Source organism: Bos indicus, chromosome 2, assembly GCF_029378745.1.
Source record: "Bos indicus isolate NIAB-ARS_2022 breed Sahiwal x Tharparkar chromosome 2, NIAB-ARS_B.indTharparkar_mat_pri_1.0, whole genome shotgun sequence".
Taxonomy (NCBI): domain Eukaryota; kingdom Metazoa; phylum Chordata; class Mammalia; order Artiodactyla; family Bovidae; genus Bos; species Bos indicus.
The window spans coordinates 76,085,956-76,112,410 of NC_091761.1; the positions used below are offsets into that span (position 1 = coordinate 76,085,956).

Consider the following 26,455-nt stretch of genomic DNA (forward strand, 5'->3'; position numbering starts at 1 on the left):
AAGCATCAATTCTTTCATCACAGTACTAGCTAATTATTGGGAGAAAATTGATTGATAACTGGTAGAATATGCCTTATGGCCAAAGTAAGGCCCACTTCATGTTTAATCCTGCTTTGTTCACAAGCCCGTTCCCAGGTAGTGTCAAGCTCTCTCTGCAATCAGCAGCCAGATGGGGCTCAGAAAGTTCTCAGTACCAAGAATGGGTCCAATTGACTCCTCCTGAGATGGCAAGAATGTAGTCTGGGACATGACTAAAATGATTTTCAGTGACATAGGTTGAAATCAAAAGGGATTTATTGGTTAACCCTTCTAAATTAAAAAATCCAATGAGTCAGCCAATCCAATACCCTGAGCAAAGTTCTTAATAAAAGGTTCTTATTTCTTTTCTTTTTAGTTGAAGTATAGTTGATTAACAATGTCATGTTAGTTTCAAGTGTACAGCACAGTGAATCAGTTATGTATCCATATATATCTATTTTTTCAAAGTATTTTCTATTATAGGTTATCACAGAACATTGAGTATAGTTCCCTGTACTATATATTAAAAATAGATCTTTGTTCTCATAGTACGTATCTGTTAATCCCAAACTCCTAATTTATGCATCCTCCCTTTTCCCTTAATGACCATAAATTTGTTTTCTATGTTGGCAGGTCTATTTTTGTTTTATATACTGCATTCATTTGTAACATTTTTTTAGATTCTACATATAAAAAATATCATATGATATTTGTTTTTGTCTGGCTTACATCACTTAATATGATAATCTCTAGGTCCATTCATGTTGCTGCAAATGGCATTATTCCATTCTTCTCTATGGCTGAGTAATACTCCATTCTGTATACTTACCACATCTTCCTTATTCACTATCAGTTGATGGACACTTATGTTGCTTATGTATCTTGGTTATTGTAAATAATGCTACCGTGAACATTGGGGTGCATCCATAGCATAGACATTCTACAATAGGTCCCACTCAGGATTCAGATGCCTTGTAGACTCTTGGGTCAGTAAGAATGAATGCATACCTCTTTGTTCCTGTGTAAAATGAAAATAGAAAATTTAGGCCACAAGTCTTCCAAAGAAGGAAGAGATTCTATGGATCTTCTGCAGAGTTCCAGTGTGTCACATGATAAAATTCCAGGGCCCAAAGGCTTAGGTTTATATGCCAGAAAGTTCCTGTGTGTCAAACATACGGACTCACAGGGAGACCCACGTCTGGGACCTTCTCTTTCATGTCTCTCTGAGATGTTGCATGTGCTGTTTACTTGGTCCTTTTTGGGCTCTCCAACTTTGTCTCACCTTGTTTGCTGGGAAAATGACCATGCTTGCTTCAGCTTGCAGCTCCACTATCACTGTCTCTTGGTCTTTCTGATCACCTACTGAGGCATTCTGTAATCTGTGCTTCTATTGAGCCTTGTGTTTACTTCACTGAAGCTTTTCTTTCACATCACATTACATATTTTTGTTTGTGTGTCCCTCTCTCTCATTACCCAGCACACTCCTGATGCTCAGTGAGGATCTGTTGAATGAGTGATCATTCAAAGACATAGTTAATGATCATGAATCTTTGCATCCACAGAAAAATGTCTGGCCCATGGCAGATTCACAGCATGTATTTGGAGAGAGCTAAGGATTAGGGAAAAGAAAGAGAAGAATGAGAGATGAAAACAAAGAAGGAAACAAGAAAAGTCCAATCAGACAGAGGATATAAGTCATGTTAAAGGTTAAGGTTGTAAAAAAATAGAAAGTAGATCAAATAAATCCCATTAGGAATCCAGGAGAAGAAAATTATAATAATAGACAAGAAAAGGGAAAAATCATAGAAGAAACAGCATTTGAGTTGAATTTTAAACCACAAAAGAGAATTTAACGGAAGGGGACAATGAAAATTGGGTCAAGAATACTTGTGCATCACTGTTTACAATAGCCAAGACATAAAAGCAGCCTAAATATCAATTGACAGATTAATGGATAAAGAAGATGTGATTTATACATACAAGGGACTACTACTCAGCCATAAAAAAGAATGAAATAATGTCATTTGCCATTTGGATGGACCTAGAGATTATCATAGGGCTTCCCTGGTAGCTCACCTGGTAAAGAATCCACCTGCAATTAAGGTGACCCCAGTTCGATTCCTGGGCCAGGAAGATCCCCTAGAGAAGGAATGGGCTGCCCACTCCAGTATTCATGGTCTTCCCTGGTGTTTCAGATGGTAAAGAATCACCTGCAATGTGGGAGACCTGGGTTTGATCCCTGGGTTGGGAAGATCCCCTGGAGGAGGGCATGGCAACCCACTCCAGTATTCTTGCCTGGAAAATCCCATGGATAGAGGAGCTTGGCAGGCTACAATCTATAGGGTCACAAAGAGTTGGACATTACTGAGTGACTAAGCACAGCACAGCAGAGAGATTATCATACAAAGTGAAGTCAGAGAAAGATAAATATCATATGATATCTCTTACACATGGGATATATAAAAGTCATTCAGATGAATGTATATACAAAACAAAAATAGACTCACAGACATAGAAAACAGTCATGGTTACCAGGGGAAAACATGGTGGAGAGGGATAAATCAGGAATTTTGGAATAGCATACAGATCATACACTATATAAGACCTATTGTATAGCACAGGGAACTCTACTCAATATTCTGTGATAACCTAATTGATTTAACCTATAAGGGGAAATAATCTGAAAAAGAATGAATATATGTATAACTGAATCACTTTGCTGCCCTCCAGAAACTAATGCAACATTATAAATCAATTTATAATCCAATAAAAATTTTTCAAAGTACCAGGGGTTTGTAAAGAGAGGTAGGACATGTTTTGGGGTTATAAAAATGTTTTAGCTGAACACTGTTTTTTGCTTTGTTTTGTTTTTCTCTTTGAGAGGTGAAAGTTGTGGCTCTGTGAGATGTTGCTACAGCTCTCTCTCTCATCCTGTTCCAGGAACTGGCGGTTGGTCCCCAGCAGATTCCAATGCTCAGCAGTGGCTCCAGATGGACCTGGGAAACAGAGTGGAGATTACAGCAGTGGCCACGCAGGGAAGATACGGAAGCTCTGACTGGGTGACGAGCTACAGCCTGATGTTCAGTGACACAGGACGCAACTGGAAACAGTACAAGCAAGAAGACAGCATCTGGGTAGGACATCTTTTCTCATCAGCTGAATAAAAATGAGATGCGATCATGGTAACCAGGGAACATTTCTGTCATTTTCTTCTATGCAGATTGCCAATAGCTTGATAACTGTTGAGTGCCCATTCAGAAATAATTAGACTTTGTCTAAGTCCTATCTCCAGCATGACTCCAGTTCGTAGGGAAATGAGGATATCTGTTACAAATAGTTGAGTGTTTTCCTCTTTCTCTGGTAACTTGGGAAGTTCATTGACTGGGCCTCAGTTCTTTCTTCAATAAAAACAACTATACCACAGAAGTCTGATTGTTAATGAGAAGGTATTTGTTGACTGAGCATGCATTTATTATTTATTATTTGCCGAGTACTTTATGTACCTTGCAAAGACGGAATTAGCTCAGTTATGTAACTCAACCAAAGTTATCCACTTGGTGAATCTTGACCTAGAACGCCATAGCCTGGTCTGATTTTAAAGCCACTATGTTCCCCTGCCTCTATTCAAGTTTTGAAAACAATTTAAAAGTTTATAAATACAAAAAATATATATAAATTTTAGAATGATTTTGCATTTATAGACAATCTTCAGCTTGGAAGTAAAGGACAGTTTGGTCCAAGTTGTAGAAAAAAAGTTCCTTCCACACCCCTAGACCCAAGCTCTTGACCCCAAAGAATACCTGAAAGACTGTCCCCAAATTATGAGGTGGGGAAAGGGAGTTAGAGACAGAGAGCAAAGGGCACCCAGAAGAGATTTCAGAAACTCATGCACTAAACAAAATAATGTATTAGATCATGTTGCTTTTACTTTAGAGAAGAAAACCTCATGAGACATTTATTTTTTTCTAAATGTATGTACTTAAAATGTGAAGATTCGGCAGTTGATCACACTATCTTTTCTTCTCATAATCTTCTCAGATTTCTTCCCTCTTAAATCAATCCCAATTATACTTTCTAATTGATGTTGTTTGCACATGCATTTTTCTATATTGCTCATTCTTTTGGAAAAAAATTCTATTTTATATTCACTGTTATTTGTTAATTGCCCACTCATCACTATTCTTAATTGAAATAATAGTAAACTGTGGATTAAGATTAGTTATGGCAGACTGACTCTGGAGGCTATTATAGTAGTCATCTTTATTTTGAGTTGTTTGTCATATTAGGTGGTAATATTTATATAGAACATGTATATTCTGTAATATTTATACAGAACATTTATACGGAACATAGCAATAGTCTCTTTTGGAGACAAGTAAATTTTTTTTTCAACTTTGAAGGCCCCATAAATTTTACAGGTTTTTTTAAAGTTTGTTTTTAGTTTGAAAAGAGAAATAAATACCCTTTCCATTTTGAAGAGCAATTTTAAGGTTTTATGTTGACTTGAGAGGGATAGATAGACATGAGGTTATTTATTTTCTTTGGCATTTTCAATCAGAACTGGTTGTTTCTCAGATTGAACTGAAGTTTTGAGGTCTTTTGTTTAAATATTTTTTAAATCCTGAGCTTTATTTTCTTTAGAATAAAATAACTTGCTTTCAGCTTATCATATGGATCAGGACGTATTTCAAGGATGAACAGCTTCTCTGGGCTTACTTCCACAAAATCCCAAGCCCCTTAAAGGCAGGGGTCTGTCTTATAGGTCCTTGCAGCCTCCATGACAATTGTTATTGGAGACGTAACATGAACTATTTTTTTGGATGGTTATTGCAAGAACTGCAGAATTACCAGAACTTTCAGAATTGGGGGGAAGGAGTCTGTTCCTGTCCCTTACCTCAGCCTCAAAATAGCCTTGATCTTTGGAAGGAGGCAGAAGATGCTAGGTGGGCAGAGGAGAAGAGGCAGGAAACTATTATACATAGCACCAGTGGTAAATTCTAGCTAAGGCCTCCCCAGAGACACTTACAATGCCTTCAGGGCATTTGGGAGAGGCAGCAGCTTCAGGACCAAGTTGTCAGATGTAAATTACCAGGAGGGGAAAAGACTTGTGAAGGGATCATCACCACTCCAGTCACAGTGGGTGGGGATATCCTGATGAGCCATGCACAGAAACAAGGCTCAAATGTTGAAAAAAAAAAAAAAAAAAATGCATGTCCACTTGTATCACTATTGAGGAAGCTAACAGCTGCTGAACAAAAAGCATACGTTTCATTTGTAAGCAAATGTCATTCTATATACATATAAAGGTGTCATAAATTCTGGAGATTCAGTATGAAACATCTCTGTAAACAAGAGGCATGAGGCCCACAGAGACCCATCCAAGCTCACATAACCAACTTTGGTGATGCCAGACTGCAAAACTAAGATTGGGTCCTAAATGTACTCTATTGCCAAACTGTACTTTCTATTACTTCTTTACAACACTTGATTTTTTTCTAATTTTCACAAAACTGATTTACTTTTCTCACCTTAACCTTTGTCAGATCCACTGCAAAAGAAGAAACTCTATTGTCTATTTCATGTGCTATTTTTAAAATATAAAACTGAGAAAGCACTAATGCGATCTGTGTTTTTTGCACATTTTAAATAGTGCTCAAATTCTCTGAAACAGTATATAGGCCTTATAGAAGGCCATCAAACAGAGACTCAGAGTATTTTACCAAACATTTCACGAGCATATGTAAAATCTGACTTGTGCCTACTATTCATTGATATTTCCATCAGATCGTATTATTGAATAAATAGGTTACCTTGAGAGTTTTTCTTTTTTTATTTTAAATTGAAAATTATAAATCAGACTATAGATTCACTAGAGTTAATCCTGATAAACAAGATGAAAGCAATAGCCAAACAACCAAGTTTTTAAAAAATTATTTAAGTGATTTAACTTTTCAGAAAAAAGTCAGTACCCCACAACATCAATACAAGGTATTGACTTGATTAAGAATGCTGGATCAGAGAAGTAGAAAATCTCTTGAATGACACTTTCACAAGTCTTTTGAAGATCTTAAATTTTCAAATGAGATGGAGTTTGTAATATTTATTTAAAGTTGATTTACTAAGCAATACAACTATAGCATTGAACCCCTCGGATGGAATACCAGTTTACTAGTACTCAAGAGGTTTATTTTATTTTGCAAAGTTTACTTCAGAACAAGAATCCTGGAAATACACTTGTGCAACATACAGCAGTCAATATGCATGCTCTAAAAAAACCAATTTTTAGAATTTCTGATCTGGTACTAAATGGAATGTTCAGGAATGAGGCCACTGAGCAGCTGCTTAATGATGTACTATGATTTATGAGTAAGCCAGAGTCCCCACTTCACTAAATAATCAGATGTGAAAGTGTCTCAGGGACAAACTTAACAAGACTTTTAGAATCTTCAATTTAGTTCAGTTCACCTCAGTCTCTCAGTCATGTCCAACTCTTTTCGAACCCATGGACTGCAGCACACCAGGCCTCCCTGTCCATCACCAACTCCCAGAGACCAAACTTAATGTCCATCGAGTTGGTGATGCCATCCAACCATCTCATCCTCCATCGTCCCCTTCGCCTCCTGCCTTCAATCTTTCCCAGCATCAGGGTCTTTTCCAACGAGTCAGCTCTTTGCATCAGGTGGCCAAAGTATTGGAGTTTCAACTTCAACACCAGTCCTTCCAGTGAACACCCAGGACTGATTTCCTTTAGGATGGACTGGTTGGATCTCCTTGCAGTTCAAGGGACTCTCAAGATATTCTCCAACACCACAGTTCAAAAGTATCAATTCTTCAGTGCTCAGCTTTCTTTACAGTCCAACTCTCACATCCATGCATGACCACTGGAAAAATCATAGCCTTGACTAGACAGAGCTTTGTTGACAAAGTAATGTCTCTGCTTTGTAATGTGCTGTCTAGGTTGGTCATAACTTTCCTTCCAAGGAGCAAGAGTCCTTTAATTTCATGGCTGCAGTCACCGTCTGCAGTGATTTAGAATCACTTTTAGATTTAATTTTTTTTTCTTTAAAAAATTCTTTGTATTTTTCTATATTTTTAAAATTTCTTTTTTTTTAAATTTATTTATTTTAATTGGAGGCCAATTACTTTACAATACTGTAGTGGTTTTTGCCATACATTGACATGAATCAGCTATGGGTGTACATGTGTTCCCTATCCTGAACCACCCCTCCTACCTCCCTCCCCATCCCATCTCTCTGGGTCATCCCAGTGCACCAGCCCCAAGCACCCCGTCTCATGCATCAAACCTGGACTGGCGATCTGTTTTCACATATGATAATACACATGTTTCAATGCTATTCTCTAAGTTCATCCCACCCTCGCCTTGTCCCACAGAGTCCAAAAGACTATTCAATACATCTTTGTCTCTTTTGCTGTCTTGCATACAGAGTTATCGTTACCATATTTCTAAATTCCATATACATGCGTTAGTATACTGTATTGGTGTTTTTCTTTCTGGCTTACTTCACTCTGTATAATAGGCTCCAGTTTCATCCACCTCATTAGAACTGATTCAAATGTATTCTTTTTAATGGCTGAGTAATATTCCATTGTGTATATGTACCACTGCTTTCTTATCCATTCATCTGCTGAAGGACATCTAGGTTGCTTCCATTTCCTGGCTATTGTAAACAGTGCTGTGATGAACATCAGGGTACATGTGTCTCTTTCAATTCTGGTTTCTGTGGTATGTTTGCCCAGCAGTGGAATTGGTGGGTCATATGGCAGTTCTATTTCCAGTTTTTTAAGGAATCACCACACTGTTCTCCCTAGTGGCTGTACTAGTTTGCATTCCCATCAATAGTGTAAGAGGGTTCCCTTTTCTTCACACCCTCTCTAGCATTTGTTTGTAGATTTTTGGATAGCAGCCATTCTGATCGGCTGAGATGGTACCTCATTGTGGTTTTGATTTGCATTTCTCTGATAATGAGTGATGTTGAGCATCTTTTCATGTGTTTGTTAACCATCTGTATGTATCCTTTGGAGAAATGTCTGTTTAGTTTTTTGGCCTATATTTTGATTGGGTCATTTATTTTTCTGGAATTGAACTGCAGGAGTTGCTTGTATATTTTTGAGATTAATTCTTTGTCAGTTGCTTTGTTTGATATTATTTTCTCCCATTCTGAAGGCTGTCTTTTCACCTTGCTTATAGTTTCTTTCATTGTGCAAAAGCTTTTAAGTTTAATTAGGTCCCATTTGTTTATTTTTGCTTTTATTTCCATTACTCTGGGAGGTGGTTCATAGAGGATCCTGCTGTGATTTATGTCGGAGAGTATTTTGCCTATGTTCTCCTCTAGGAGTTTTATGGTTTCTGGTCTTATGTTTAGATCTTTAATCCATTTTGAGTTTGTTTTTTTGTATGGTGTTAGAAAGTGATCTAGTTTCATTCTTTCACAAGTGGTTGACCAGTTTTCCCAACACCACTTGTTAAAGAGATTGTCTTTTCTCCATTGTATATTCTTGCCTCCTTTGTCAAAGATAAGGTGTCCATAGGTGCGTGGATTTATCTCTGGGCTTTCTATTCTGTTCCATTGATCTATATTTATTTCTTTGTGTCAGTACCATACTGTCTTGATGAATGTAGCTTTGTAGTATAGCATGAGGTCAGGCAGGTTGATTCCTCCAGTTCCATTCTTCTTTCTCAAGATTGCTTTGCCTATTCGAGGTTTTTTGTGTTTCCATACAAATTGTGAAATTATTTGTTCTAGCTCTGTGAAGAATACTGTTGGTAGCTTGATAGGGATTGTATTGAATCTATAGATTGCTTTGGGTAGTATACTCATTTTCACTATATTGATTCTTCCAATTCATGAATATGGTATATTTCTCCATCTATTTGTGTCCTCTTTGTTTCTTTCACCAGTGTTTTATAGTTTTCTATATATAGGTCTTTTGTTTCTTTAGGTAGATGTATTCCTAAGTATTATATTCTTTTCGTTGCAATGGTGAATGGAATTGTTTCCTTAATTTCTCTTTCTGTTTTCTCATTGTTAGTGTCTAGGAATGCAAGGGATTTCTGTGTGTTAATTTTATATCCTGCAACTTTACTATAGTCATTGATTAGCTCTAGTAATTTTCTGGTGGAATCTTTGGGGCTTTGTATGTAGAAGATCATGTCATCAGCAAACAGTGAGAGTTTTACTTCTTTTCCAATCTGAATTAGTTTTATTTCATTCTCTGCTCTTATTGCTGTGGCCAAAACTTCCAAAACTATGTTAAATAGTAGTGGTGAGAGTGGGCACCCTTTCTTGTTCCTGACTTTAGGGATAATGCTTTCAGTTTTTCACCATTGAGGATAATGTTTGCTGTGGGTTTGTCATATATAGCTTTTATTTTGTTGAGGTATGTTCTTTCTATTCCTGCTTTCTGGAGGGCTTTTATCATAAATGGATGTTAAATTTTGTCAAAGGCTTTCTCTGTATCTATTATGACCAACCTAGGTAGCATATGAAAAAGCAGAGACATTACTTTGCCAACAAAGGTCCGTCTAGTCAAGGAAATGGTTTTTCCAATGGTCATGTATGATGTGAGAGTTGGACTGTGAAGAAAGCTGAGCGCCAAAGAATTGATACTTTTGAACTGGGGTGTTGGAGAAGACTCTTGAGAGTCCTTTGAACTGCAAGTAGATCCAACCAGTCCATCCTAAAGGAGATCAGTCCTGGGTGTTCATTGGAAGGACTGATGATATAGGTGAAACTCCAATGCTTTGGCCACCTCATGTGAAGAGTTGACTCGTTGGAAAAGACTTTGATGCTGGGAGGGATTGGGGGCAGGAGGAGAAGGGGACGACAGAGGATGAGATAGCTGGATGACATCACCGACTCGATGGACATGAGTTTGAGTGAACTCCGGGAGTTGGTGATGGACTGGGAGACCTGGTGTGCTGCAATTCATGGGGTCGCAAAGAGTTGGACATGACTGAGCAACTGAACTGAACTGAACTGATTGAGATAATCGTATCATTTTTCTCTTTCAAATTGTTAATGTAGTGTATTACATTGATTAATTTGTGAATTTTAAAGAACTCTTGCATCCCTGGGATAAAGCCCACTTCGGCATGATGTATGATCTTTTTAATATGTTGTCAGATTCTGTTTGCTAGAATTTTGCTAAGGTTTTTTCCATCTATGGTCATCAGTGATATTGGCTTATAGTTTTCTTTTTTTTGTGGCATCTTTGTCTGGTTTTGGTATTAGGGTGATGGTAGCCTCATAGAATGAGTTCGGAGGCTTATCTTCCTCTGCAGTCTTCTGGAAGAATTTGAGTAAGATAGGTGTTAGCTATTCTCTAAATTTTTGGTAGAATTCAGCTGTGAAGCTCTCTGGTCCTGGGCTTTTGTTTGCTGGAAGATTTCTGATTATAGTTTCTATTTCCATGCTTGTGATGGGTCTGTTAAGATTTTCTATTTCTTCCTGATTCAGTTTTGGAAAGTTATACTTTTCTAAGAATTTGTCCATTTCTTCCGAGTTGTCCATTTTATTGGCATATAGTTGCTGATAGTAGTCTCTTATGATCCTTTGTATTTCTGTATTGTCTGTTGTGCTTTCTCCATTTTCATTTCTAATTTTGTTGGTTTGATTCTTCTACCTTTGTTTCTTGATAAGTCTGGCTAATGGTCTGTCACTTTTATTTATCTTCTCAAAGAACCAGCTTTTGGCTTTGTTGATTTTTGCTATGGTCTCTTATGCATTTATTTATGCCCTAAGTTTTAAGACTTCTTTCCTTCTACTAACTGTGGGGTTCTTAATTTCTTCCTTTTCTAGTTGCTTTAGGTGTAGAGTTAGGTTATTTAGTTGACTTTTTTCTTGTTGCTTTAGGTAAGCCTGTATTGCTATGAACCTTCCCCTTAGCAGTGCTTTTACAGTGTCCCACAGGTTTTGGGTTGTTGTGTTTTTATTCTGATTCATTTCTATGCATATTTTTATTTCTTTTTTTATTTCTTCTGTGATTTGTTTGTTATTCAAAGCATGTTGTTTAGCCTCCATATGTTGACATTTTTAATAGTTTTTTTTTTTTTTCCTGTAATTGACATCTAATCTTACTGCATTGTGGTCAGAAAAGATGCTTGGAATGATTTCAATTTTTTTGAATTTATCAAAGCTAGATTTATGGCCCAGGATGTAATCTATACTGGAGAAGGTTCCGTGTGTGCTTGAGAAAAAGGTGAAATTCATTGTTTGGGGGTGAAATATCCTATCGATATCAGCTAGGTCTAACTGGCCCATTGAGTCATTTAAAGTTTGTGTTTCCTTGTTAATTTTCTGTTTAGTTGATCTATCCATAGGTGTGATTGGGGTATTAAAGTCTCCCACTATTATTGTGTTATTGTTAATTTCCCCTTTCATACTTGTTAGCATTTGCCTTATATATTATGGTGCTCCTATGTTGGGTGCATATGTATTTATAATTGTTATATCTTCTTCTTGGATTGATCCTTTGATCATTATGTAGTGTTCTTTGTCTCTTTTCACAGTCTTTATTTTAAAGTCTATTTTATCTGACTTTGCTGACTATGCTGACTTGCTATTCCTGCTTTCTTTTGGTCTCCTTTTGCATGAAATATCTTTTTATACCCCTTCACTTTCAGTCTGTATGTGTCCCTTGTTTTGAGGTGGGTCTCTTGTAGACAGCATATTATAAGGGTCTTGTTTTTGTATCCATTCAGCCAGTCTTTGTCTTTTGGCTGGGGCATTCAACCCATTTACATTTAAGGTAATTATTGATAAATATGATCCTGTTGCCATTTACTTTGTTGTTTCGGGTTTGAGTTTATATGCCCTTTCTGTGTTTCCTGTCTAGAGAAGATCCTTTAGCATTTGATGAAAAGCTGGTTTGGTGGTGCTGAGTTCTCTCAGCTTTTGCTTGTCTGTAAAGGTTTTGATTTCTCCTTCATATTTGATTGAGATCCTTGCTGGGTACAGTAATCTGGGTGGTAGGTTTTTCACTTTCATCACTTTAAGTATGTCCTGCCATTCCCTTCTGGCCTGAAGAGTTTCTATTGAAAGATCAGCTGTTATCCTTATGGGAATCCCCTTGTGTGTTATTTGTTGTTTTCCCCTTGCTGCTTTTAATATTTGTTCTTTGTGTTTGATCTTTGCTAATTTGATTTATATGTGTCTTGTGGTGTTTAACCTTGGGTTTATCCTGTTTGGGACTCTTGGGTTTCTTGGACTTGGGTGACTATTTCCTTCCCCATTTTAGGGAAGTTTTCAACTATTATCTCCTCAAGTATTTTCTCATGGCCTTTCTTTTTGTCTTCTTCTGGGACTCCTCTGATTCTAATGTTAGGGTGTTTAACATTGTCCCAGGGGTCCCTGAGGTTTTCCTCATTTCTTTAAATTCCTTTTTCTTTTTTCCTCTCTGCTTCATTTATTTCTACTATTCTATCTTCTACCCCACTTGTCCTATCTCTGCCTCAGTTATTCTACTTTTGGTTCCCTCCAGAGTGTTTTTTATCTCATTTATTGCATTATTCATTATTGATTGACTCTTTTTTATTTCTTCTAGGTCCTTGTTAAACATTTCTTGCATCTTCTCAATACTTGTCTCCAAGCTATTTATCTGTAACTCCATTTTGTTGTCAAAATTTTGGATCATTTTTATTATCATTATTCTGAATTGTTTTTCAGATAGACTCCTTATCTCCTCCTCTTTAGTTTGGTTTGGTGGGCATTTACCATGTTCCTTTACCTGCTGAGTATTTCTCTGTCTTTTCATCTCATTTAGATTGCTGTGTTTGGGGTGGCCTTTCTGTATTCTGGAAATTTGTGGTTCCTTTTTATTGTGGAGGTTCCTCCCTGTGGGTGGGGTTGGATGAGTGGCTTTTCAAGGTTTCTTTGTTAGGGCAGCTTGCATCAGTGTTCTGGGGGGTGGAGCTGGATTTCTCTCTGGAGTGCAATGAAGTGTCCAGTAGTAGAGTTTTGAGATGTTTATGGGTTTGGTGTAACTTTGGGCAGCCTGTATAGTGAAGCTCAGGGCTATGTTCTTGCATTGCTGGAGAATTTGTATGATGTGTCTTGCTCTGGAACTTGTTGGCTCTTGGGTGGTGCTTGGTTTCAGTGTAGGTATGGAGGCTTTTGGATGAGCTTTTATCGATTAATGTTCTCTGAATCAGGAGTTCTCTGGTGTTCTCAGATTTTAGGCTTAAGCCTCCTGCCTCTGGTTTTCAGTCTTATTCTTACAGTAGCCTCCAGACTTCTCCATCCATACAACACCTATGATAAAACATCTAGATTAATGATGAAAAGATTCTCCACAGTGAAGGACACCCAGAGAGGTTCACAGAGTTACATGGAGATGAGAAGAGGGAGGAGGGAGATAGAGGTGACCAGGAGGAGAAGAGGGGGAATCAAAAGGGAAGAGAGTAATCTAGCCAGTAATCAGTTCCCTATGTGCTCTCCACAGGCTAGAGCCCTCAGAGAGGTTCACAGAGTTACATAGAGAAGAGAAGATGGAGGAAGGAGATAGAGGTGACCAGGAGGAGAAGAGGGGAATCAAAAGGAGAGAGACAGATCTAGGCAGTAGTCAGTTTCCTAAGTGTTCTCCACAGCCTGGAACGCACAAAGAGATTCACAGAGTTGGGTAGAGAAGAGAAGGGGAAGGGAGGAGATAGAGGTAACCTGGGGGAGAAAAAGGAGAGTCAAAAGGAGGAGAGAGTAATCAAGCCAGTAATCATACTCCTAAGTAAAAATGGGTACTGAAGATTGGATTCTTAAAGGTACAAAATTGTTAACAAATACCAAAAATCAAAGATTAAAAATCTAGGGTAGAGGTTAGACTCTCAAAAATACAATATTTAAAAAAAATCACAAAAATTATAAAATATATATATGAAGTTTGATTTAAAAATAGGGTCCTTTTTTTCAAGATAATAGTAGGTTATAAAAATGAAAATTAAAGGATTAATAGAGGACTTAAAAATAAAAAAAATTAAAAATGATAATAGTAAAAATATATCTGGGCATTTCTCTGAGCTGTTGAAGTCAGTGTGGGGTCAGTACAGTTTCAGATAGTTCCTTGTTCCAGCTTATACTTCTCAAGATCTATAGGCCCCTTCCAATGTAGTTGGTGATAACTACAGGGTTTTAATCTGTTGCACCCGTCACTTCCAAAGAGGTTCCCTCTGTTTATTTTTGGCTTCTTCTGTTGCAGGTCTTTTCCGTGTCTAATTTCTGCCCTGACACAGGGGACAAAGGTGATCACTTATTTAGGCTCACTTGTTAAGTTGTGCTGTGGGGAGGGAGGAACACTGCAATCAAATATCACTGCTGTGTGTGGGGAGTACTTGCAGTGTCCTGGCCACACTGGGTTTGCCCCTACTCACGGCATGTGTGCTTTCCCAGTCTACACTGTTCAGGCTCCAGGTTGCTCTGCAGGGGAATTGTCTAAAGTGGGCCTTGGGTTGCGTGCACTTCACAGGTGTAAGCTGCTCACGTTCTGGTTCTCGGGTACTCTGCAAAGGCACAGACTTAGTTGGGCCTACGTTTTGTGCCCTTTCCAGGTCCGAGCAGCTCAGGCAACCAGGTGCTTGGCAAGTGCACTCTCCCTAGGTGGGGGGTGCATCTTATCACCTCCCCCGTCCCAGCTGCTTGGTTTCCTGGGTGTTCAGTGGACGTGCTGCCTCAGGTGTCTAATGTGTCTCTTCTGGTGAGCTGATCTCTGGCTGTAACCCTCCCAGTGGATGTCAACCGTCCAGAATACCAGGAAGTCTTGGTTAGCAACTGGGAGCCTGCTCTCAGTTTGGTAGAGGGTGCCCCTTTCCTGCTCTGGCTGCCTCAGGTCTGCCTCCCTGCCTCCACCGGGGGATGGGCCAGTCCACAGCCGGCTAGCTCTCCTCTGGTATTTGCTCAGTCCTTTGTTCTGTGAGTGGGCCAGCAGTGCCTTAAGTTAGGGCTTTTCATGGGATGGTTTTCTCTCTCTCTCTCTCTCTTTTTTTTCCTTTCTCTCTCTGGCTATCCCACAGTTTGGGTTGCTATCTCACATTAACTCCCTCAGATTGCCCTCAGGGCATTCAGGCCTGGTCCTTACCCTAAGCAGTGCAGCTCGGGCTTCCCTGTTCAGCCCAAGCTTGCTGGTGGCAGATGCGAGTGTCTGGGCTACTTCTGTGCTTGGAGTTGCCATTAGGCATGTAATCTGTGGGGTTTATTTATTTATTTTTCCTCCCAGTTATGCTGCCCTCTGAGATTCCGAAACTCCCCACAGACCCACTGGTGAGAGGGTTTCTTGGTGTTTGGAAACTTCTCCTCTTTTAAGACTCCCTTCCTGGGACAGGTCTCCATCCCTAACTCTTTTGTCTCTCTTTTTATCTTTTATATTTTGTCCTACCTCCTTTCGAAGACAATGGGCCGATGTCTTTCTGGGTGCCTGATGTCCTCTGCCAGCATTCAGAAGTTGTTTTGTGGAATTTGTTTAGCATTCAAATGTTCTTTCAATGAATTTGTGGGGGGCGAAAATGGTCTCCCTATTCTATTCCTCTGCTATTTTAGGATGACCCCTAGGTTTAGATTTAGAATCTTAGCATATTCCAAATATGGTTTGATCTCCTTACTGTCCAAGGGATTCTCAAGAGTCCTCTCCAATACCACAGTTTGAAAGCATCAATTCTTCAATGCTCAGCCTTCTTCATAGTCCAACTCTCACATCTGGGTATGACTACTGGAAAAACCATAGCTTTGACTATATGGACTTTTGTGGGAAAAGTGATATCTCTGTTTTTTAATACACTGTCTATATTTGTCATAACTTTTCTTACAAGGAGCAAGTGTCTTTTAATTTCATGACTTCAGTCACCATCTGCTGTGATTTTGGAGCTCCCAAAAATAAAGTATGTCACTCTTTCCATTGTTTCCCCATCTATTTGCCATGAAGTGATAGGACCAAATGCCATGATCTTTGTTTTTTGAATGTTGAGTTTTAAGTTGGCTTTTTAACTCTCCTCTTTCACCTTAATTGAGAGGCTTATTAATTCCTCTGTGCTTTCTTCCATTAGGGTGGTGTCATGGCATATCTGAGGTTATTGGTATTGCTCCAGGGCAATCTTGATTCTAGCTTGTGATTCATCCAGCCTGGCATTTCTCATGATGTACTCTGCATGTAAGTTAAATAAGCAGTGTGACAATATACAGCCTTGATGTACCCCTTTCCCAATTTTGAACTAGTCAGTTGTTCTATGTACAGTTCTAATTGTTACTTCTTGATCTGCATCCAGCTTTCTCAGGAGGCAGTTAGGGTGGTCTGGTATTCCCATCTCTTTAAAAATTTTCCAGTTTGTTGTGATCCACACAAAGGCCTTAATGTAGTCAATGAAGCAGAAGGAGATGTGTTTTTCTGAAATTCCCTTGCCTTCTCTATGATCCAGTTGATGTTGGCAATTTGAAGTCTGGTTCCTCTGCCTTTCTAAATCCAGTGTGTACATCTGTAAGTTCTCAGCCATGCACTGTTGAAGCCCAGCTTGAAGGATTTTGAGCATTACCTTACTAGTATGTGAAATGAGTGCAGTTTCAGTCCTTAGTCCCTTGTGTGTCGGTGTTCAAACCCTGATTCATTCAAACACAATTCACTCATAATTTATTTAAGCATGAATCCACTTATGTCTCCTACATACAACATGTAAGTGTTCCAAACATATATTCCCCTTTATACGCATTTATACGTTCCTTTATATTCTGCTATTTATCACTCTGAAATTTCAAAGATGGCCACCAATGCATGTGTTTTGATATAAAGTCCTCTATTTTTATTTTTAAATTTATTGTTTAATCTTACTTCTCTAATTTTATTGAAGTATAGTTGATTTACAATGTTCTGTCAATTTCTGCTGTACAGCAGAGTGATTGTTATATGTGTATATATCCTCTTTATTTAAATATTTTATTTATTTATTTGAATGTGTCAGATCTTAGCTGCAGCACATGGGATATTCCATTGTGGTGCATGATCTATCTAACTGTGGCTTGAGGTCATAGTTGCTCCAGCATGGGGGATCTTAGTTCATGGATCGGGGACTGATCCCACATCTTCTGCATTGCAGGGTAGATTCTTAACTACGAGATCCCCAGGGAAGTCCCCAGATTCCTTTTTTTTTTTTTTTCTAGTATTATTTTCCATTCTGGTTTACCACAGGATATTGAGTATTGTCCACTCTACTATACAGTAGACTTTGCTGGTTTTCACAAGTCTTTCTTTTAAACCACCTCATCCATATTGCTGCTGACTGATCTTGTACAAGTTAATCAGGATTCTTCTTCTCTTTCTACGTCTCTGAAGTACATTATCTGAGTATACTGCATTTTATCAATATCAGGTTTAGAGCTTTCTCTTCTAAAATCATATGCCACTTCCCAAATACTTTAGTCCTCTAGTCTTTCATGATAGAATCCTTTGGCCTGGATGCTATGATGTTCTGTGATTTTCTGTAGCTTTCTGGAGTCTGTCTTTTATGAAAGGGTTTGCATATACTGCTTACCACCTCTCTCACATAAAGGTCAATTGAAACAGTGGACTATACATTTGGGTCATCTGTTTCTCGATTTCACCCTTGAGTGCCCTCTAAACTCTCTGGGAGAGGCTCTCTGATCATGATTTATACACATTTGTTCTGCCAATTTGGCCCTAAAACATCCTGAGTATTGATCACTGTCTGATATAGTATTTCAAGCCTACCAATTTCAGAAAACAATTTGAGAGTGAGAATCTCATTACCGTCAACATATATCTTTTAAATTCTCATTAGACACCATATACCATGCTGTGTATTAGGCATAACAAGGAGCTTGAAGATGTAATTAATTCTTCCCATGGATGTGCAAAACCATTAAGGACATGCTGCAACCCAGCCTATATGTATAAGTAGCACAGATGGTAGTTCAGATGCACTGAGCTGTCAAGGTGTGCTTAATAGTATATGGGTGGGAGGAACTTGGATGAGTTGAAAGAGAAGGGACCAGGTTTAAGTTACTTTGGCTTCCTGGAAACTACAAAATGTGGTATGCTTAATAAAAATTACATAAAGCTAGGAAGGTAGAAAAAGGAAATTGTGGGAAGAGAAGAACATTCATAGCAGGAGTGTTACCTAACTGAACTAGGGTCCTCTTGCTTGACTTGCAGCAAAGTCAATCTACTGACACTGGGTTGTTATGGAGGAAAGTACAGTATTTATTGCAGGGCTCCAAACAAGGAAACCAAGCAGCTCATAGACAAAAGACCTAAAGTCCCCAGTGACTTTTGGAGATGGGCTTTTTAAGGACAGTGTGAGAAATGAGTGATCAATCAGCTTATACACAATTCTCTGATTGGTTGATGGTGACAATATAGTGTGATGTTCCAGGAAGGTCGATCATCAATGTTCTGGTTGCAGTCCATCTGGAATCTACAGGCTGCTGGTCAGCATATAGTTAACTTCTTCCACCTGGTGGGGGTTTCAGTACCTGCAAAACAACACAAGATCATGGTTCAGAAAATTATCTACAGCCCTTGAGTAGGAACTAAAGGTCCTTGACTTTGTTTTATGGCTAAACTATTATTATTTTGTCTAACTTGACTGCTTTTCTTTGTCTCTGCATAGTCTCACTTCTCTAATTAAATTTGCTCTTTGGAACTTGAGGAAGGCCTCAGAGGCTAATGATTTTCTACAAGCAAGAGTGAGAAATATGAGGGTCTGTCCTCAGGAAGGCCTCACAGGGTCCTTCTTGGTTTAGGGGAAACAGCTTAAAGGAAAGAAACTACAAGAAACAGTTTAAAGGAAACATACAAATAGTGAAGACACCCAAATTAATAAAATTAGGTACAAGATTTCCCTGGTCATTTGTACAAGGTAAACCTGGAGAGGGAGACTGGCTAGATTTGTAGCCTATTAGTATCATTGTGGAGAAGGCAATGACACCCCACTCCAGTACTCTTGCCTGGAAAATCCCATGGACAGTGGAGCCTGGTGGGCTGCAGTCCATGGGGTCGTGAAGAGTTGGATACGACTGAGCGACTTCACTTTCACTTTTCACTCTCATGCATTGGAGAAGGAAATGGCAACCCTCTCCAGTGTTCTTGCCTGGAGAATCCCAGGGACGGGGGAGCCTGGTGGGCTGCCATCTATGGGGTCGCACAGAGTTGGACACAACTGAAGCAACTTAGAAGTAGCAGCAGCAGCAGCAGCAGCAGATCACTGTATCTTCTTTAGCTATATGCTATGCTATGCTATGCTATGTCACTTCAGTCGTGTCCGACTCTGTGCGACCCTATAGACGGCAGCCCACCAGGCTCCCCCATCCCTGGGATTCTCCAGGAAAGAACACTGGAGTGGGCTGCCATTTCCTTCTCTAATGCATGAAAGTGAAAAGTGAAAGTGAAGTCTCTCAGTCATGTCCGACTCTCGGAGACCCCATGGATTGCAGCCTACCAGGCTCCTCCATCCATGGGATTTTTCAAGCAAGAGTACTGGAGTGGGGTACCATTAGCTATAGATCAAAGCAAATAAGTCATTCTGTGTTCATCATTTTGTTTTGACATTTTTTTGTTAAATCACAAAGACCATCAGAAAATGCTATTAAAAATTTTTCAAGATTTCGTTAATAGTTCTTTCTTTTATTCTCCCTTACACACATAAATGCCTAAGCTTTTAATATAGCTGCTCATTTCCTAGCTGGACATTGTTAATAACTCTTTTAAGAGCTTGGCATGCTCAGAATCTTGCCCCTATTTTAATGGAGGCCATTAATGCAAAAGCAAGGTATCACCATGCACCAGGTCAAGGGAAATGCAGAGGCTTTTGATTAGGGTCAGATTCCAGTTTTATCATTACCTATATGGTTACTTTTATGACTTTGAAAATGCTACTCAGTCTCCTTGGAGGGTTCATTGTCTCTATTCATGGCAGGCATATATCTAGAAACTTTCAGACCCTTTACATCCATTTTTCTACACTTCTCTGCTCAGACTCCTTGGTTTATGCCCTGCCTTGTAGAAATACATGGCAGTAAGCCCTGAGCATAACTATGGATCCAGTTTAGAGCAGACAAGTAAAATTCTTCAAAGTTTAATATATGTTTCCCTTGAATAATCCTGATTCTATGCTAAGCATTTTTGTTGACCTTCGATTCTCTTATCACCGGATAAAACTGTGCAGAAAAGGGGAATGAGAGCAACTGGCCAGTCAACACTATGGAAGCAACAGCTGGTCTTTACCTCGAACCAGCAGGCTTCCCTCCAACCCTCTGGCTCCACACTTAGCCCTTGAAAGTTTCTCACGGATGCCCATATGTTTTCCCTTCTTAATGTTAGAACTGCTGAAATGTTTCAGAGAACTTCCCAACATGGGGTCTACCCTCTTTCAGGAGTAAATACCTTTTGCACATTTACACATGTGGCATTTAAACACATCACATGGACAGAGTCAACATGTAGTCTTTGGGATTAATATTCATACAGACACTTTCTAGGGGGGAGCAGATGTTTGCAGTCTCTACAAACTGGTTGCATTTGTAATGGGAAAGGATCCAGCAGCTTATATCAAAGCAAGGAGGATGATCTGCTTAAAATTAATTCTTCTAAATCTACTGTTTTTAGATTAATCTTATCACTAAGGTACTTAGTGGTTCACAGGAAACTTGACTTATAATTGTATTTCCAATATTTATACACCAGTTCAGTTTTTGAACTACCCTCCTTAGATCAGAAGAAATTAGAGTTAGTATCTCAGCTTTAACATGTAGCAAAGATTTAAATTTTCTTATGTTAATAAATTATGCTAGCTAGATATAATAACTACAAAAAAGAACTCAACTATCCTTTATTTATTTAGTGTTCAACTACCATGATTTTTTTTCTTTTTCTTTTTACATAGATTATCTTAGGTTTTAAGTCTAATACCTAAAGATTCTATGACTTTGATAAATAGCTAAAACCTTAGGAAACCTCAGTTTCCTCCTCTGTTAAGTGGACATAATGAGTACACTATATCTGTAAAGGAGGGATTCTCAAAAATGAATGTGTATCAGAATGCCCCACAGGCTTATTAAGACACAGGTTGCTGGGCCATTCTTGGGGAGCTTCTGATCCAATAGATCTGAGGTGGGGCTGAAAACTTCCATTTATAACCTGAAGTTATAAAGGTGATACTGGCACAGCTGATAAGGGGATCTCACTTTGAGAACTAGTGTGTACACTATAAATGGATAAATGCCTATAAGGTTTACAATCACTTTGCTCTATACCTGAAACTAACACAACATTGTATATCAACTATACTTCAATTTAAAAAAAGAACAGAAAAAAAAGAAAATAGATAAACAAGGATATATTTTACAGCACAAGGAATTATGGCCATTACCTTGCAATAACTTGCAATGGAGTATAACTTGTAAAAATACTGAGTCACGATGTTGTACACCTGAAAGTAATAGTCTGGTAAAATCAACTATACTTCAGTAAAAATTGCTTATCTAAAAAAATCAAGTGAGCCTGAAACTATCATGACATTGTTAACCTGCCATACCCTGATACAAAATAAAAATTTTCAAGTTTGAAAAAAGCAAATAAGTGATAAAATTGCTATCCCTACCAAATGTAGGTACAAGTGAAATACCTGGTGACGATACCCAGAGGACCGCATCTCTCAGGTTTCTTTCTTTTGAATTTTGCATCTAAAATGGAAGCAAGTTTTAATACGCCAGATTTTTTTTTTTTTAACAAACTGAGTACTCAGTGAAGAAGGTGCGATCTCCTTGTGATTACTGGCAAAGATAGTTACCCACCCAGTCTTATTACAGACAATTAGCTGAGAGTTCTGTTCGCAGACCGAAGAGCTAGAAAGGAGCCTAGGGGAGTTACTGACTCCTCAAGAAAAGGGCTCTAGTCCAAAGTCTGAAGCCCCAAGTGCCTGCTTGGCTCTAGCCAGATGGAAAGATTCCAGGCCGGTGGGGACCTCAAGGAGGCTAAGAGTCTCTCAAGTGTTTTTTAAAAAGTCCAAAGGAAAGTAAGCTTCATTAAGTTTATTATTTTAATGACAGTGGTTGATACTAAGGGGAAAAGCATAACATAGAAACCACAAGTTTCTATTCCTGTTAAATATTGTTGTTACTTCAATGTTAATAAAAGGAGAGCAGTGCAGGAGTTGATTTTGTGTTTCCAATCTAACCAATTGCTATTGTTCTTGGTGGAGGTTATCCTGCGCACAGCCTTGTAACCAATGGCACCACTGCTCTTGTGGTGGCTCTCTAAATTCCAGAGATAAGCTGATTGATAGCACTAAATTTGTCTAGACATTAACCTTGACAATAATTGTCTAATTTAAGGACTCCAGAATTACTTGGAAATGAAATCTCAAGTCCATAGAAAAAGGGAACAGAGCTTTTCTGTTTTGTTTAAGTACTGGAAGGAGAGAGAGGGACTCAGAAAAATCGGGTTGAAATTATTTTGACCTGAACATCACAGGTGCTTTGTTGTGTGGCAGGGAGATATAGTTGCAAATAGTTTAAAAAAAAAAAAATCTGTACCAGAGAATCATGGACCTCTAGCATCCTGTCTTATCTGATTGTAATTTAGGATATCAAGCATCTGTTAGCTGCATTCTGCATAGAATAAATTAAGGAGACTTCAAGAGTAAGAATGTAGATATCCTTAGTCAAAGGTGAGATAAATACATGGAAAGGTACATAGTGAAAGGGTATGTGCAGATGGGCATAGAGATGAGAGCATGAAGTTTCTGACTTGTCAATAAAACAAGTGCTATGAATGTTTTTCACATTAACTCTTTTGATCTGGCAGCTGTTCATTCATCATTGTGTCCTATTTGTCCCCATTTGTGACCCAGTGCAATATCTGAGGGCCAGAATCTCATTAAAGGACTCTGAAACAAAGTAGGAGGAATAGATGAAGGCTAAGAAGATAAGCTGGACAAGTTAGTGCCATATTCTGATCAGCTCACCTGCCTGTGTGTCATAACATCTGTGGATATGAAAGTCTCTAAGTACAGGTGAGAAAATGAAGAGCCCTGAGTACTGTAGGGATCCATGACAAAATCCACTCTTTTGTTTTATTTATTTTGTATTGAAATATAGTTTATATACAATGCTGTGTTAGTTTCAGATATCCAGCAAAGTGATTCAGGTATATACTGTATATATACATATACATGATTTTTTTTTATATTTTCCTCCCTTATCGGTTATTAAAAAATATTGAGTAGGGTTCCCTGTGCTGTACAGGGGGTCTTTGTTGATTATTTTATATATAGTAGTGTGTATATGTTAATTCTAATTTCCTAATCTATCCCTAACCCCCATCTCCCCTTTCATAAACATGAGCTTGCTTTCTATGTCTGTGGGTCTGCTTCTGAGTGGGGGTGACTTTCTGCCTAAAATTTCTGTATCCTGGTATCCCTCCTACCTGGTGCATAAGTCTGTAGGTGTTGTGTTTCAGACACTGTGTTTATATGAGTGCTTTGAGTATGTGAGAATTTAAGAAGGGATGTGCATGTACCATGCCATAGCTTGGGAAGGGCACCTAAACTACTTGAATAACAAAATATTTGGGGAAGATCTTGTGCTTGTCAGCCACACTTCACCTGAGGATCTATCCTTTGGTCCCCATTCCATCAAGCCAGTTGCCCTCTGGTGCTCCTGTCCAGAAACACCATGGCTACCATGGTGTATGTGGCATCTGCAGGTGCATTCGAGGGGGCTCATGGTGAGGAAAAATTGCTCTGCTTGGCTGGGCCCAAGTTACTTTATCTCTGAGGCACCCCTAGGAGAGAGGCAGCTGCCCAGCATGGCCTGGAGTCCAGTGTCTCCTTCTTTGGTGGGGATCCTAATCTGTTGTTAATGCTTCCTTTATATGTACCTTTCCTTATTCTGCATTATGTGCTGGACTTCTCTTTCTGACATGGACTGCCAATGAGTGAATAACTCCTAAAACAGCTAAATGACAACTCAGTAAATGGCTTTGTCAATTTTGTATAATGATAAGTCAAATACTCATAATAGAAAATGCAAAATCTTCTTTCTTATAACATGGTAGGTTTTAAAAATAACTGTCTAGTTGCAGGAACTTTTTGAGATATTTGCAAAATCAATAAGACTACTTTGTAAATCATTTTTTCTAGAAACTTGAAATCTTACAGACTACCTTTATTGAAATGTAAAGATATGAGTGAAAAGTCTGCTATTGTTAGAATGTTACCCTATTATTTAAGTTAGAAGTGGCAAATTGTGGATGTATATGTACATATATATATATATATGTATGTTTGTTAGGTATATACACATATGTACACATACATATGTATACATTTACTATTTAAATATAATGTACATATATTTATAAATTTAAATTATATGACTATACTTATAGATTTGGGTATATATATCTTTATCTTGCTGCTGCTGCTAAGTCGCTTCAGTCGTGTCTGACTCTGTGCGACCCCATAGATGGCAGCCCACCAGGCTCCCCCGTCCCTGGGACTCTCCAGGCAAGAACACTGGAGTGGGTTGCCATTTCCTTCTCCAATGCATGAAAGTGAAAAGTCAAAGTGAAGTCGTTCAGTCGTGTTCGACTCCCAGCAACCCCATAGACTGCGGCCCACCAGGGTCCTCCGTCCGTGGGATTTTCCAGGCAAGAGTACTGGAGTGGGGTGCCATTAAATTAATATATATGGTGTATATACATATGTATATTCATGCATATATCTTTAAATCTTAACATGTTTCATCCTGAGATTTAATTGTAAATCCTGATCTTTCAAATTTTTTTTTACCTTTCTGACAGAAATTAAAGGAGTTAGAAGATTATTACTCCATTTATTTTGTATTAAAGCCTTGATATTGGAATTAGATATCACAACAGTAATATATGTGTGTGTGTGTGTTAAATCACTTCAGTCATACCTGACTCTTTGCGACCATATGAACGGTAGCCTACCATGCTCCTCGTCCATGGGATTTTCCAGGCAAGAGTACTAGAGTGAGTTGCCATGTGCTCCTCCAGAGGATCTTCCCGAAACAAGGATCAAACCCTTATCTTTTATGTTTTATGTTTCCTACATAAAACAGGAAGCTGGGTTCTTTACCTCTAGCACCACTTGAGAAGCCCATAGTAATATATATACATTCTGATAGTTTTGTAAAACTCTGTTGCTTCTGCTGCTAGGTCTAGGTCACTTCAGTCATGTCCGACTCTGTGCGACCCCATAGATGGTAGCCCACCAGGCTCTGCTGTCCCTGGAATTCGCCAGCCAAGAATGCTGGAGTGGGTTGCCATTTCCTTCTTCAGCTCTGTTGCTCATTGCCAAAGCCTTATTCAGACAACATATTACTTTCAAGACATAATGACGCAGCAAGACTCTAACATTTTATGGTAGAGATTACCTTTGAATAAGAAGCACTGTTTGATATGATTACAGATTTATTGTTTTTCAGTCACTAAATCATGTCCAACTCTTTGTGATCCCATGGACTGCAGCATGACAAGCTTCCCTGTCCTTCACCATCTCCTCAAATTTGCTCAAACTCATGTCCATTGTGTCAGTGATGGCATCCAACAATTTCATCCTCTGTCATCCCTTTCTCCTCCTGCCTTCAATCTTTCCCAGCATCAGGGTCTTTTTCAATGAGTCAGCTCTTCACTTCACGTGGCCAAATTATTGGAGTTTCAGATTCAGTATCAGTCCTTCCAATGAATATTCAGGGTTGATTTCCTTTAGGATTGACTGGTTTGATCTCCTTGCTGTCCCAGGGACCCTCAAGAGTCTTTTTCAGCAGATACATAGACAGGTATAGATATAGATATAATTTTTCCTGTATCTACCTTTTAGGCATACTAGAAACAATGGTACTAGCAACATGTAGGATGTCTACTATGAGCCCCATTTGTGCTGACTGCTTTTATAAACTCTGCAGAAGAGAGGTCATTTCCACTTAAAGGTGAGACAACAGGATTTGTGGAGTTAATCACAAACCCTACTCCAAGTGAATAGCAGGACTGAGATTTTAAAAGGCACCATCTGAGTCCAAAATGCATGTCCTTCCCATTACAGGACTCATCTCTAATCAGCAAAAGCACTCCCCTCCTGCTGGCATACAGATGTGCCAGCTGCTTTCCTTTAAAAGTAGCTATCACCATTCTTTGAGACTGGCATGATCATTTGCTTTTTCTACTCAGGATGACCCCTGATGAAGGAACATATTAAAGTTTTATTGAGTGTGTTGTTCTGTCATTCTATGACTTGGGTGGTTTACTTGTTCAAAACAGGAAAAAAGAAGCCAAAGAAAATAAATGAATGAATTTTGGAACTAATTGAACACTACTTATTAGACTTTTGGAAGACTGAGTAATAATAATAAGGCAAGTGGACTGTGAATTGTTTTCCACTTGCAAGTACTTTCGTTTATCTAAC

At 38.7% G+C, this 26,455-nt stretch overlaps 1 protein-coding gene across 1 annotated transcript in view; it reads left to right on the forward strand.

Annotated features, from left to right (window-relative positions):
* CNTNAP5 (contactin associated protein family member 5) overlaps positions 1–26,455 on the forward strand; it is a 1,031,770-nt gene that overhangs the window by 255,166 nt on the left and 750,149 nt on the right. The window contains exon 3 of the mRNA XM_070769229.1: positions 2,959–3,152. Within this exon, the coding sequence (XP_070625330.1) occupies positions 2,959–3,152 (194 nt within the window). The remainder of the gene's footprint in view (positions 1–2,958; positions 3,153–26,455) is intronic.